This window comes from Argiope bruennichi, chromosome 9 (assembly GCF_947563725.1).
Source record: "Argiope bruennichi chromosome 9, qqArgBrue1.1, whole genome shotgun sequence".
Lineage (NCBI taxonomy): Eukaryota > Metazoa > Arthropoda > Arachnida > Araneae > Araneidae > Argiope > Argiope bruennichi.
The window spans coordinates 79,267,772-79,282,383 of record NC_079159.1 but is presented as its reverse complement, the minus strand read 5'-3'; the positions used below and the strand labels follow the sequence as shown (position 1 = coordinate 79,282,383).

General features: G+C 26.3%; 1 protein-coding gene across 6 annotated transcripts in view; it reads left to right on the top strand.

Moving 5' to 3' along the window:
* Positions 1 to 1,909: 1,909 nt before the first annotated feature.
* LOC129983930 (limulus clotting factor C-like) overlaps positions 1,910 to 14,612 on the top strand; it is a 51,246-nt gene continuing 38,543 nt past the window's right edge. For 2 of the 6 annotated variants that reach the window (XM_056093650.1, XM_056093648.1), the window contains exons 1-5: positions 1,910 to 1,972; positions 7,558 to 7,663; positions 9,142 to 9,272; positions 11,827 to 11,862; positions 13,928 to 13,994. In XM_056093650.1, the coding sequence (XP_055949625.1) occupies positions 1,960 to 1,972; positions 7,558 to 7,663; positions 9,142 to 9,272; positions 11,827 to 11,862; positions 13,928 to 13,994 (353 nt within the window). In that variant the 5' untranslated portion in view covers positions 1,910 to 1,959. Of the gene's footprint in view, positions 1,973 to 7,557; positions 7,664 to 9,141; positions 9,273 to 11,826; positions 11,863 to 13,927; positions 13,995 to 14,612 lie in introns of those variants that run through there. The other 4 variants (XM_056093653.1, XM_056093649.1, XM_056093652.1 and 1 more) reach the window with 3 other exon arrangements.

Genomic DNA, 14,612 nt, shown 5'->3' with positions numbered 1-14,612 from the left:
ATATATATATGCGTTGCGAAATCAGACGAAACCACAATCACACAATCATGAAAAAATAAAAACCTGCATTTTGAACGGATTAATATCGTAATAGAATAAGGGACTAATATGCGCACTTTATCTTATATTATTGCATCCAAACGCTGTCTTTGAATGCAAAGTTAAAAGTTTACTATTACTTTAATGGATTATTTTGACTTTAATTTATTTAAAAAAGCATAGGAAAAAACTTGTTTGGTTCAGTTCAAAAAGAGACAGGTGAGGAGCCTGTCATTGCATTTCATCAACAAGAAAGTTGCATGCACCGCAGGCGGGGAAAAGATGAAAGGTCGTTTATTTTTATCATTTGAATTTTTCCTAGTATTAAACTGAAATTGGAAAACTGGGAACTTCCCCATTCTTCTAAATTTTATGTACCGTAGAACTGCTTATTAATGTTCCGCAAAACTAAAGGTAAGAATTATTTGAAAGGTTTTTACTAAATCTTGTGCGTTTCAAAAGATAAATTCCTTGGTGGTACCTATGTTGTGGCAGCCATATTCAAGTAATTAATTCATTTTCTTATTTTTATATCAAGTAAAAGACTTGTTTGTTTAAAGATGTTCTTATAGTAATAATGAATTATGAAATTTTGTGAAATGAGTAACCAATAGAAAAATTTTAGCATAAAATTGTTTCAGAACGGCGCATTCTAATATTCGGTAATGAATGAAATAAAATTTATTTTTCCCTAAATACTATTGGGAGTATGCATTAAAATTTATCTTTCATTAAAAATGGTGGGTGTAGGTATTAGCCGAAAATGGTTGAAATTTAATATCACTTTTTTTTCTCCTTAAAAATAGATGTTTATTTGTAAATAAAATAAGATTAAATTATAAATTCGTAAATAAAATGTTAATGAGTTCAGAGAGTATATGTTATAAGAATATATTTTCAATGAATTTTCACAAGACGAAGATTTTTTTAAATTCCAGTGTGTTTGGAGTGTTCAAGGAATCCTTATTTTTTAGAAAATTGTTCATGATTTAAAAAAAAAAATTCTTTTTTTTTTACAATAAACATACCTATAAATATATTTTAAATTTCATTATACTTTAGATAGTTTAAATTCAGTTAAATACACAATTTTAGTGAAAATTCATTATACATGTGTAAAAAAATTCTCAAAAATAATCATTGCCTAAAATATCATAATAATATCCCATTACACCCAAATGTATATTTAATGGATAAATAAAGAATGTCCTATAAATTAAGGATTACAATCCATGGAGTATTTGATTTTTCTAATTTTAAAATCTTAATACATTAATATATATACATCGTTTTATATATACATATGTTAATGTATTTGTATGAAAAATTTCCGAATTCCATGTCAATAATTTCCAAAAAGTCTTAACTAAGACTGTCGTCCCCTTAATACGATTGAATACACCTCAAATTCAATTCAGTTGTAGTTATATCACTTTGCACCTCTAAATTATTTTTAGAAACATTTTTTTATTTATAAATACAAAATAAAAACGCCAATTTGTTTTCAAAATGAAACGTTAACAAGTCTTTAGGACTCAGAAACAATATTTTTGAAATTTCATTATAATTGTGTACTTTCTTCATCAAAATATAATCAAGTCCACTTGATTTATAAACATTAAAATATTTAATCAACAATTGAGTGAACATTAATTTAGCGAAAATTCAATCTGCAGCTTCATTGTTAAAAATACTTAAAAGCAGAAGACCTAGTAGTCTTAGTAAATTAGCATCTTTGAGATTCATAAAAACATACTAGATGGATTTCAAAATGGTATCTGTAACTCTCTTCCTCTGTTGTAATAACATTAATCGGAAATGACGTAAAACCGACGCATTTCGCATTCCGAAAGGAAGGATTAAAAAAAAATCCCATCGAGAACTTCATAAACATCAATCGATCTGTTTTCAGTGAAGATTATGTCAATTGCAGGTAATAAATGTATTTCATATTATTTTACTAGGTTGTATTTGATGGTATATTTTGTTAATTACAATTATTAATTATATTGATTTTAAATTTTGTGTTCCTATTGTTATAGATGGTTTCTTTATTGAAAATAACCTTTTTTTAATAACATATGTTCATGCAATAGTTTATCATCGTTATTTTAATATTTCATTTGCATTATAGGCGATAAATATGCAAAATCTCTCTCTCTCTCTTAAAAAAATATTACTTTTGCTGGTGAATTCTTCAGTTAAAATTTCATAATACTTACTTAATTTTATTTCTTTATTTTGCTTTATCATTATTATATATATATTAAATGATTTTTACTTAATAATCTTTAAATAAATGGCAATATATTTTAAAATAAAAAATTAAACTGTTTACCAAAAATATTGAACTATAAATCAATGATTAATTTCCACATTTTTCTGGACGAAATAAGGAAGCCTCCATGTAATAAAATTGAACTGACAAACTTTTCAATAGTTTATGTACTAATTTAATTTGTGGTCACGCTATGCTAAAGATAAATAATTAATTAGTTAAAAATTTTATTTTTTTATTAAAAAAAAGAGTCTTGACAACAGTTATGCTTTTTGTTAGGAATTTAAGCCAATAAAATGCAAACTTGTTTCCAAATAGGAATTAAATATTCAGAAATTTTAAATTTATGAAATAGATTTAACTGGAAGATGATGAAAATAAATTATTTTTTAAAAAATATATAAGCTAAAATGCATTAATGCAGAGATGAATGAGAATATGATTATAATACATTTCATTTTTATAAATTTATAAAATAACTAGCCGCCTTTGGCGACCAGCCGGTTCGCCAATCTTAATGTTCGTTTCAATTTTAATAATTAAATAGGTTGAACCGGAATTTAACCCCCTTCTTCGCCAAGTTGCGATAACGCGCCAAAGCTGGCAATCTTTATTATGCACTATAATTGAACATCTGCTCCTTTGCTTTTGAACATTTCGGAAGACCGTTGTTGGCGATTTTTAAAAATTGCGGCAAGCAGGGGGTTAAACTCCGGTCGTACCATTAAATATTTTACGCAATTCCAACTTTAATAGATTCTTCATCAAAATATTTTAAAACTTCAAATTTTGGGAGTCATATAATTCACTCATAATATTATAAAGGCCTTCAGTCATAACGTAATATGTATCTCTCTAATTTTCTGTTACCTCCCGTAGAATTTATACTTTAAATTAAAGCTGAAAGGATTAATCTGCAATTAATATAATAATAGTTTTTACTGAAACAAAGCATTTTTTTTAATAATATGATTACTGATAACAGAGTCACTGAGCGTTTAAACTTTATGGACACTATAGAATATCTTTCTTAATTTATATAATATCTCAAGAATTTGTCAACAAAATTTTCTCAGATTCATCATGAACAGATCGATTAATTAACAATGTTCAATTTTAAATGCATCAAACACTAAGAAAATAAAATGAATCGTTTAAAATAATCGGTCGGAAACAGGTTTAAAAAAATTACTTAAAAAACGATGTACTAAAAACTATAAGCATATACAAAAAAATATATAACTAACATAAATACAATTTACTTACAACATGCAACTAACCTAAAAATAATTTAAATCAAGAATCATCCGTTGATAATATTGTCAACAATCAGAACACAATGCGCATGCGTGAATTTTCTTCGCCAGTTACGGTAACGCAAATGCTTGAATTTTTCTACGCCAGTTGGGGTAACGCTATGCAGATTAGACATTTTTAATTTCCGTTATTCTGTGTTATTTTAATTCAAAAGTACTTTAGAATGAATCTGAAACATGGATTAATTAACAATGTTTAATTTTAAATGCATAAAACATTAAGAAAATAAACAGAATCGTTTGAAATAATCGGCCGAAAATTGTTAACCCTAGCCTCATTACTGTTGGGAGAAAAAAAACTGAAGCCTTACTCATTTGGAGGTGAAGGAAAATGGAAGATTTTTTTGGCCGGAAAGTTAGTTTTTAATTAATAATTAAAATTCTAATTAAAAATTCAAAAAAAGGAACCCAAGGTGCACATTCCCGACCTCTAAGGTATACATGTACCAAATTTGGTAGCTGTATGTCAAATGACCTGGCCTGTAGAGCGCCAACACACACACACACACACACACATTGAGCGTTATTTATTATAGATAGATGTAAATGAAAAAATATTGAAAAATTCTATTATTATTGTCAAAGGCATGTATATTATTATTAAAGTCATGAATGAATGTATTACCACCAAAAGCTTTATAAAAAACAAATTGGGGTATATTGATAGGTTTATCCTAATAATTCTGTGAAGACATTATTGAAGCTGTCATTTAGTATATATAAAAAATCAGCAATATCATAAGATAAAAAGCAAATTCGTGTTAACACATTTTCCTTTCAATTTAAATAAGCATCCTGTGTATTCCCCTTCTTTCATTATGAGAAAAGGAGAAAAACCAATGATACAAAGCACCTCCGCATTCTACAGAATAGGAAATCCCTCTTTTACAGAACAAGGAAATCAGTTCGATCTCAGAATCTGACAATAAGAAGCTTTATCCGAACAGTGGTTTATTTACTTTTAAAACGAATTGAATTTTCTAAATGCCACTGTTCATTTCTACAATGTATAAACATAAAAAAAAATGGTTCATCAATCATAAATTAAAACATGTTAGCATATTTCTTCCCCTAAGAAGTAATTTTTTGAGTTCCGCTGCTGAATCCGCAAATCAAAATGTGTCTTTAAATTTAATAAGTAATAAAATAATATTAATGAACAAGGGGGCAGAAGTCGAAGTGTGAATATATCGCATCTAAATAACCAGCTATTAATTTAATGAAAAAGTCAAGATCTTTAAAACACCTATAAAATGAACTCTAGAATGTCTTGAAAGCTTAATTAAGTTAGAAGAAAATTTCAAAATTACAAATATAGAAAAATATATTTCATTTTTTTTAAAATTAAGCGAAATTTATAGAACTTTTTATTAGAATGTTTTGTTTTAAATTTCTAGAATTTGTTTTTAAATCAGAAGTTATAATTCTGATTCAAATCATGGAATTACACTTTTAAGATATGATCTTTTCTTTTAATCTGCAAATTCTCACAGACAAAAAAGAACTCAAAGGGCTTTTTCAGTGTCCCTCTTTTTTCGACTGTCAGATTTTTTTAAAAATATTATAGATGTCAGTCTGAAATTTTTTGCCAGTAATTTCTTTCTATGTAAAACGTATTTATCTGGAATTGTAAAAACTTCGGCTAAATCTAAATTTTAAAAATATGAATCCAAATTTATATTTTTAAAAAATTATTCTTAAATTAATTAAGCTATCATAACGTTCAACTAGTTATTTGTTAAATATAAATTTTAAAAAATATGAATCCAAATTTAATTTTAAAAAATTTATTCTTAAATTAATTAAGCTATCATAACGTTCAACTACTTATTTCAAATTAATCTTAATACCTCTAACTTATTAATCAATTTAATGAATGTTTCCCTCTCAGATTAATAGCTCATTACTTAACCTCGAAAAGTGGATATCTTTATTTTAGCTCCCTCCCTCCCATTTTTATTCTGTAACATCTCCAAATGCAAACTTAGATACCTGTTTAAACTATGAATTCAGCAACTTAAACCATATTGCTTTTTTTTTCAACATTTTGATACTTTTCAGGACAATTTGACTGGATTCAAAAGAATTGTTTTGACTTCATACTAAGCAGCATTTCAGATTAATAAAGCCAGAATTATTGATAAGTAAAAGTGTATGTACCGAAATTTATATAATACACATAACTTCAGGGCTAATTTAAACGTAATTTGATTTCTATTTCTTTTTATTGAATTAATAATAGATTCAAATCTACATATTTATTACCTTTAATTGTTTTTTCCAAAGCTAAGAGAGAGGGAGTTAGTTTCTACATGCACAACAAAGTACAAACATTCAGCTTTTCATTAATTAAAATGTATTTGCTAAATGATTGATTTGAATCACCTCAAATAATCTCCAAGCTCATGAGAAATTAATTATGTAACTTTTCAACATTTTATTTCTCTTTATACTTTCCACTACTATATTGTATTGTTGCAAGTTTAATAACGAAAGAGCATCAGATATCAAAATGAAATTAAAGTGGAATATTTTACAAATATGGCAATATGGAATATATATGGAAATATATCAAAAACAAAGATTGTTTTCCTATTAAATTAATGAAACATATCTGTATTTCAGAGCTTTAAAAGAGAAATAAGTTTTTTAGTGATGTTTTAAAAGATAATTAAATATTCTTTTTCGATCAGAAAGGCATTTCTTCTAAACTTCTCAACCATTTTTCACAATATCGTAGTCAAAAAATAGCACTAAATATGGGGTTTTCTGATTGCTGAGACATTTTAACCTCTTAAATATGCAGATTAACACTATTCTTGTTCTTATTATTTTATATACATAGAAGAAATGCCGTTTGCGAATAAAACAAAATCTGTTTTGCTTATTTTATTGTTACAATAAAAAAATTCATTATATTTTAAAATAGGAATCAGAATTATGCAAAATTCATTATGTAATGTATGTCCGTTATTGAGGCACTGTGCTATGGTAATAATGTCTCGGCTTCAATAGCGAAGGATACTAAATTTGTAACCTAATTCTACTGAAAGAAGCGTTGTATAAGCCAACTTGATACACCCTAAATCCGTTAGATCAAATGTTTTCCCATTTCTGCATCGTGAAATTACTAAAAGGGGCGCTAGCTCATAATTTGCTTGCCCTTGTCATCTGACCATGGTTGAGAATCGTGAAATTCGATACAAAATAGATATTATATTATTTAAAAACGGGACATTAATAAAACCGAATACACCAAACGAATCCTCTGACTAATATCGAAAAGATTTATGTCAACCCATATGACGTAAATTACTAATTATGACATTAAATTAAACTTATTATTATGTCAATTTAGTTTTATACTAGAGTAAAAATGTAAGCATTCATAATATAGTTGATGATGATTGAACTCTCCTTGGACATTTCCCAACAATTTTGTATGTCACTTTAAGAAATATCATTAAATGAAGCAGATTTTAGTATTTCAAAAAAAGTCATAAAGCTAATAATGAAGATAAAAAACAGTTAGCTAAAATAAAGGATATATTTTGATTAAAAACAGGGGGGGGGGGGAGTTAAACAAACGGAGGCTAAAAATTTTCTTAATCACTAAAATTAAATCTGTGCGTTCTGATTCCAAATTTCAGTTTTTACTTTATGTACAAAATTATTTCATTTTGTCATTAAAATCTACCATCAAAATATGAGAATGTTGTTTTATATTAAACTAAAACCAAGAATGCTAATTTCGGTAAAATTCCAAGATATATTTTTCAAGAATGAAACTAAATTTGGAGAACTGAAAGTTCCATTTCTCATTTTAATCTTTTAAGTTATTTAATTTAACTATTTTTTTTTACACAAAACACGGAAATAAAAGAAAATAAAATATCGCTGCATTTTATGTCTGTCTTTTTGCAGCTTTCTACTCTGGGATCATTATGACAACTATTCTTGTTGTAGCATTTTCAACTTCTTGTCCACGAACTATAACATGTCCGTGCGGTTCCAGTAATATAAATTACACGTAAGTATTTGTTAATAAAACTGTTTCCTTTTCTTTTGAAAAAAAGTACTTATCTTTTTATGTACTAAATATATTCTTAAAATTGGCATGAAATTAATTATTAATAATCGATATATTCGCATTTAACAGAAAATTTTAAATTATTAATCAACATTGTACATAAAAATTAAATTTAAATTTAAAAATAATAATATATATATATATATAGAGAGAGAGAGAGATATTTTAATTTAAAATAAATTATCCATAAACAACAGCAAAAAAACGGTCTTCATTAATATTTCAGAAGATTCTTTTACCAATTATTTCAAGAGTTTTCTTTCCCTATGTTTTTCTTAATTACTTATAACAACTGGTAAATTGTTCCTGGAAGCGTGATTGGGCTTACGTATAAACTGACGCCGATCAAAAATTATTAAGACAAGAAAATAATGGACGAAAAAGAGAACCGACTCACCGTATACAACAACAAAAAACATGGTTAAAATTACCAAATAGATACAAATAAATAGAAGCTTTGAAACAGAATAGAATGTTTAAAAAATGAAATCTACGATCGCAAATTTCAAGTTATTATGTGAGAACGTTATTTTTTAAGTCATTATTTGTCTTAATTAATTTAAGTCATTTACCAGTTAAAACCGGTTTGAAACAATCACGAGACTTCTCTATCAGTCTCTATCCCCCCCCCTATATATATATATATATATATATATATATATATATATATATATATATATATATATATATATATATATATATATATATATATATATATATATATATATATATATATATATATATATATATATATTCAATTTTTCTAGCTGGCAAACAAAGTTTTGGAGCTTCAGACAATGAATAATTTGTAAATCAAGTTGTAACTTTAGTTGGCGATAAATCGCCAAATGTGACAACCTTCTGCATTATTTTCTAACCCTAAAAGCGAAAAATTGATGCCTCAAAAGCGATAAATCGCCAATTTGTTGCATACACATTTTGTGGTTTCAACAATTTGTTGCCAATGAATTTTGAGGCTTCAAAAACCTCAAACGAAAACAACATCATGTTCTCGCATGATAGTAAGATAAAAATCTTTCATACTTAAACACTAACTGAAGAACGATTCTCGAAAACCTATGAAAATTATTAAATTTCTCTCTGGAAGCATGTAATATTCAAATAAATAAAGATTCCAAATATCAATATAGTAATAAAGATTCTTTTCCATAGTAAAGCTTTGAAATCAAAGCATTTATTTGGATTCATCATATAAGAAGCCAGGACATTTCTAGTGAGCTTCAAGAATTTTCTTCTCTTTTATTTCTATGAAGATTCGATATTTCTGAATGAATATTTAATGAATCTAAAGACACTTACGAATTAACTAAAATGAAATAAAATTTATATAAACAAGTTTTCTTTATCGTTTGAAGTATTCATTGAAAATATGGTTACATTTCATTTGTTTCTTTTAGGCATTGCTTAAATGATGTGGTGGATAAAAAATACACATGTGAAACGTGGGCACATTGTCAGACGTGCAGACCTAACACAACTCATTGTATTACCTGCCCTCCAAAACACTCTGGACCAAACTGTACAGAAGGTAATAAAAATTCATTATTTCTTCATATGGTTTGGTTTGGTTTGGTTATATTAACGTCCCGTTTGAAGCAACACTAGGGCTATTTTGGGACGGACCTCGTCATTTTGAACCGCGGTCAGATGACGAGGACGACACCTGAGCTGGCACCCCCTCTCCACACCACACCACACCAGCGGGAGGACGTTTGGTCATGACGGATTTAACGTGCAACTGACCCCCTTACACAACGGTACTTCGGTGGAATCGGATCACGAACCTGAAACCCTCCGGTTCTGAAGCCGAGACCTTACCACCAGGCCACCGCGGCCCCTATTTCTTCATATGTGAAATTCGTAAAGAGAAAACTTTTGAATAATCAATTAATTGTATCTTAGGAATTCCGCGAATCCGTTTTATTTAACCCCATAGATATGCTTAGAACGGTTTCGGACAAATTCTTATCATTTAATGGACAGACGAGTCATTTCGTTATTGAAGAGATTAACCTCACTGAGTTGAATAAGCGGTTTCTTGGAATTATGTTTGTGGGTTTGAGCGTATATGAAATAATTCTAAAATGAAGGTACATGAACTTGACACCAAAAATTCTTATGTTTTTAAATATTTGACAAAAGAAAGTTTTCATCTGTCTAGATTCGGATTAATCTGTTGAAGGGCAACCTGTCTAACTGTTCATTCCCATATCAAATCAATAGGTCAAAAACACAAAAAATAGCTAAATGAAATTTATTGCATTACCTCAATACAAAAATTATATATATATATATATATATATATATATATATATATATATATATATATATATATATATATATATATAATTTGAAAATCGTATTCTAGAAAAAAAAAAGGCATATCTTTTATTACTCTATTTAAAAATTTATAATTTTCAGCTTTCAATTGAATAATGTATATATGTGTGTGTGTGTGTTCTTTTAGTAGGAATGCTTAGAGAATACTTAGTGAATGTTACAAAATATATACCAGATTTCGTTTTTGTCTAAAAAAAGGAAATAAAATACTTTATAGAGACCTATAAATTAGCATAAAATTTCAAAAGGTTTAAATATGTAGCATTTCTTAGATAATATAAATACGCTTAATAATGCTTTCTAATATTCTTAAAAAGTAATTAAATTATGAAAATTAACATCAAATAAAAAATTCCGCACCAAATCTTTTAGCAAACTATTAATTTAAAATGAACTTTGAAGCACAAGTGGATTATTGTGACCATTTTATCATTTAAAATGAAAACATTATTTTTTATCTTAAAGTAAATGAAAACGAATTCAAAACTAAAGAAATTTTTAAATTTATTTATCACATTTAAGAATATTTCCTATACTAAGCCTTTCTTATAGCACTGAAGAAGGAAAAAAAAATGTAAAACACCTACCACATAATGTGATCAGTTTCTCAGAATTAAATTAAAATCTATAATAGATTTTAAATTATAATTTCGATAGAATTCTTATATTAAGAAAATTTCTAATTCTAAACTCCAAACTTTATAGCCGTTGCCAATATATGTTTCAAGGGGAAAAAATTAAAAATATTAATTTCATCATTTATTGACTAATAGCATGGCAAAATAAAAAAAATAAAAATAATGAATGTATTTTGTGTAACTATGGAGATCACTTGGATATTTCTAAGTAATGCAGTTTGCCAATAACAATAAATAGAATTCTCCAAAAATATTTATTATTGTCATTTAAATACAATTTACAAAATGTTGCTTTTTTTCACTTTGATATTCTGCTATAAACATTTCATTATCACATTTCCCTCTAGTCAATTAATTCTTTACATAAGCTTATAAAATGTCGAAATTTACTCCATTGTTTTCTAGTCCTATATATCATATCGTCATATAATTGCTTGCTTTAATTTTGTGTCTGTATTATTAGTTGCCATTTCATATAAGAAGCAAAGCAATGTCAAACGATCTTTTATTTTTTATAATGTCTAAGTTTCTAGAAAATATATTTTTTAATTATGTGAATAATTAGAACCAATGAGATATTCGCAAACGATTTATAACATCTTTTTTTAGTTTTTTAAAGTTGTGAAATGGCATTATCAGATAGTTTGGAATATTATCTCTCAATATTATTCGAAAATTTTAGTTTGTGTTTGAGAAGTGTAAAAAGCAAGTTGATTTTTTTTCTTTGCGTTTAATGAAGAATAAAGCAGTAGAACCAATATGTAAGTTTTTTTAATAAATCTTATTTATATTTTTTCTGTAAATATTGAAAGAAAAGCAATTACTCTAGGAAATAATAAAAAAATGAATGATTGGAAGAAATTCTAACTTTTGTGTAAACATTTTATCATATGCAAAATATCCAAATGTTTTATTTACGCTCATTTTAAACTAAATTGTTTTTTTCTGTTTCATGGAATGACAATGATGTAAATACAATTTTTTTTTATGACTGTATATCATATGCGGTTGTTTACTAAAATTTTATTTCTCTGTTTTCTTTTATAACGCTATATTTTATTAACTATGAGTATACGAATGAAGTCTATTATTATTTTTTTACAGTGGCAATTATTCGTAGGAAGAGAGAAATTTCATATGGTAAGTTTGTCTTTAAAATTATGAATTGAAATTTTAAATATTTTTAACATTTTGTTCAATGAACAAAAGAACAAGCAAATTGAAACAAAGATCTGATGTCTTTGTTAAGATTTATTTTAAAATGACGCAGTGAACGCTTACGTAGTACAGTAGTAATATGAATCAAATACTTTATATACTTTTACATGAGAGTTCAAATGTCATTTTGTTGAGGCAATTTATATAAAATCTCTTGATTTTTAGATAGATTGATTTAAAAATTTATGATTAATCATTCATTAAAAGTTATAAAATATTGAAGGAGGTTGTTAAAACCTATCAAAAATAATAATTAGTAGTTTTCTATATAAGAAGAGAAATATTAAAATCTTTTTACCTTCATTTCAATCCACTAAGGAGTTACTAGACACTTAAATTATTCCAGAAATATTTGTATTGAAATAAAATAAAGTAGCTGCATAAAAAAATCAGAAATTCTAGATTTAATTTTAAGCATTTCTGAAAGATAATGTTTTTTTTTCTTGCATATCACTTCTCCCATGTAAGCAGGTACTCCAAGATTATTTCTCGTACTTTTTACTATTGAAAAAAATTGTGCGGGGAATGCTTTACTCTCCCCAAAATTCTATAGTTCTTAAGAATTCTATTGATTACTAGAGTTTCATTTCATTTCTTACTTTAAGTAAGAAGAATAACAAGCATTAAATAAAAAGAAAAAACAATGAGAATGAGAATTTTTCGATTTCATATTAATACAAAATTAAAAGTCGTTTGTGATCTGATTTTTAATCTTAATTTTGATACTATTTTCCTATTCAGTAACTTTCTTTCCCTGCGCTTTGGATAAACAATATTTATGTTTTTTCTAATATCAAACTTTTGTTTGCAATCCGAAACATTTTCCAAATTTTTATATGGGCAAATATTTCTAATAATTTACATAATTGAATTTTCTTATGAATATTATCTTTTGATTATTGTACCTTTAGTAATTACAAACTGCAATGTTTTAAAAATTCCAATCATTCAGTATCTGAAACAAAATGTGCCAACTTCTAAGATATCAAACATATTAAAATTGGTATATAACAGAAAAGGGTATTGAAAATAGCACAAAAAGACATGAACGCATATTACATGTTAAGTTAACAAGCAAGAAACAGCTCTAAGTATATATTACGAATCTTTGCTAAAAAATCGAAATGAAATCAATAATTCTTTAACTTTAGAAAAAACAAAAAATTATGAAAGAAATTTTAGAATAATTTAAGAAATTCAAATAATATTTATCTATCGTTCCTTGTATCTTTTAAATATCACCTACAAATACTGGTAACGTAAAGTATCACCACAAACAAGTACTAACAACATGATTTATTTTTTCTGTTTTCTTAGTGTTATTTTTTGAGTTGTTTTTATAAAGATTAAATAAAAAACAATTTTGAATGCGACACGAGAATTACTCCGAAGATTTTTAAGGTTCTAAATTAAACCTGAAATGCAGGAAATGTTGAAATTTTTTACGTTGTAATGCAGGAATATTAAACCTGCAGAAAATAGTAACATATGGAAATTTAGAACTTTGCATTTGTAAAATATTCCTTAATATAATTTTAAAGCCATATATCTATTTCCGCGTTAAAAAGCTATATGTTTGTATTGGAAAATTCACCAAGCAGAAATACACAATGAGCGTAAAGAAATTCAACAATTATTTTCTCATAAATCAAAATACCATTTCTACATATCTGCATAATTATTTTATCAAGAACAAAACCACTACTTCTGTATATCTGCATGTATATAAATATTAAACATTTGAACACAAATTTGAACTTAATATATTCAATTCAATTGGCTTAATTATGCTAATTCTTTAAATACTTGATATTTTCAGGAGTAATTAACGAAAATATAAATAATACTTATCCGCATATCCCCAACTTTTTATCAAGCATATTGCTTTTCCAAATTTAATGTTGCATGATCATATGAATTGTAACATTTTTTAATTTCCTTTAATTACTGAGATAACATAAATGGTTATAAACAAAATTGTTTTTAGGCTCATGTCCACATTTGAGAAGTCCAACTTTAGGTTCCAGTACCTGTTTTCAGAAAGGTAACTATAGGTAACTATAAAATTCATTCAAAGTTTTGACACGGAATTCTACCACATCATTTAAAAAAGAAACAAAAAGTTAATAAATTACAGAACTACGTAATAGATAGTTTTAATACCATTATATCCTTGTGAGCAATTTATAACATTAAAAAAATCAAAAGTTTCAAGCACATTATAGTAAAATAGTTTCATCAAAATTTACAATAATATATCATAAGATAATTAAAATATAGCATTAACGAATAATATGGATAAACGAATTGATTTCGCTTTTGTTTTCTATCACCATTTAAAGTACTTTTTGATCCCAGTAGTAAGATTTTGATAGTAAATCAATGTTCTTTCTTAAAAAGGAATTTGGAAACATTGGTATTGATTTAAGCATAGTTATTAGCCTTTTTATCATTTTACAAAAAAAAACAAAAAAAAACAAAAAACGGTACACTGCATTTTGATCATTGCATTTTGCAACAGCATGATACCAATTATAAATGCAAAAAATAATCAAATTCGCTTTTTTATCAATCTGGAATTGTCGTTCATAAAATTAGGAAAGCATCTTGAATGTTTTTTTAATCTTGAAATTTTCCGAAACAAAAGTTCAAGATCTTTTATTTAGTGGCTC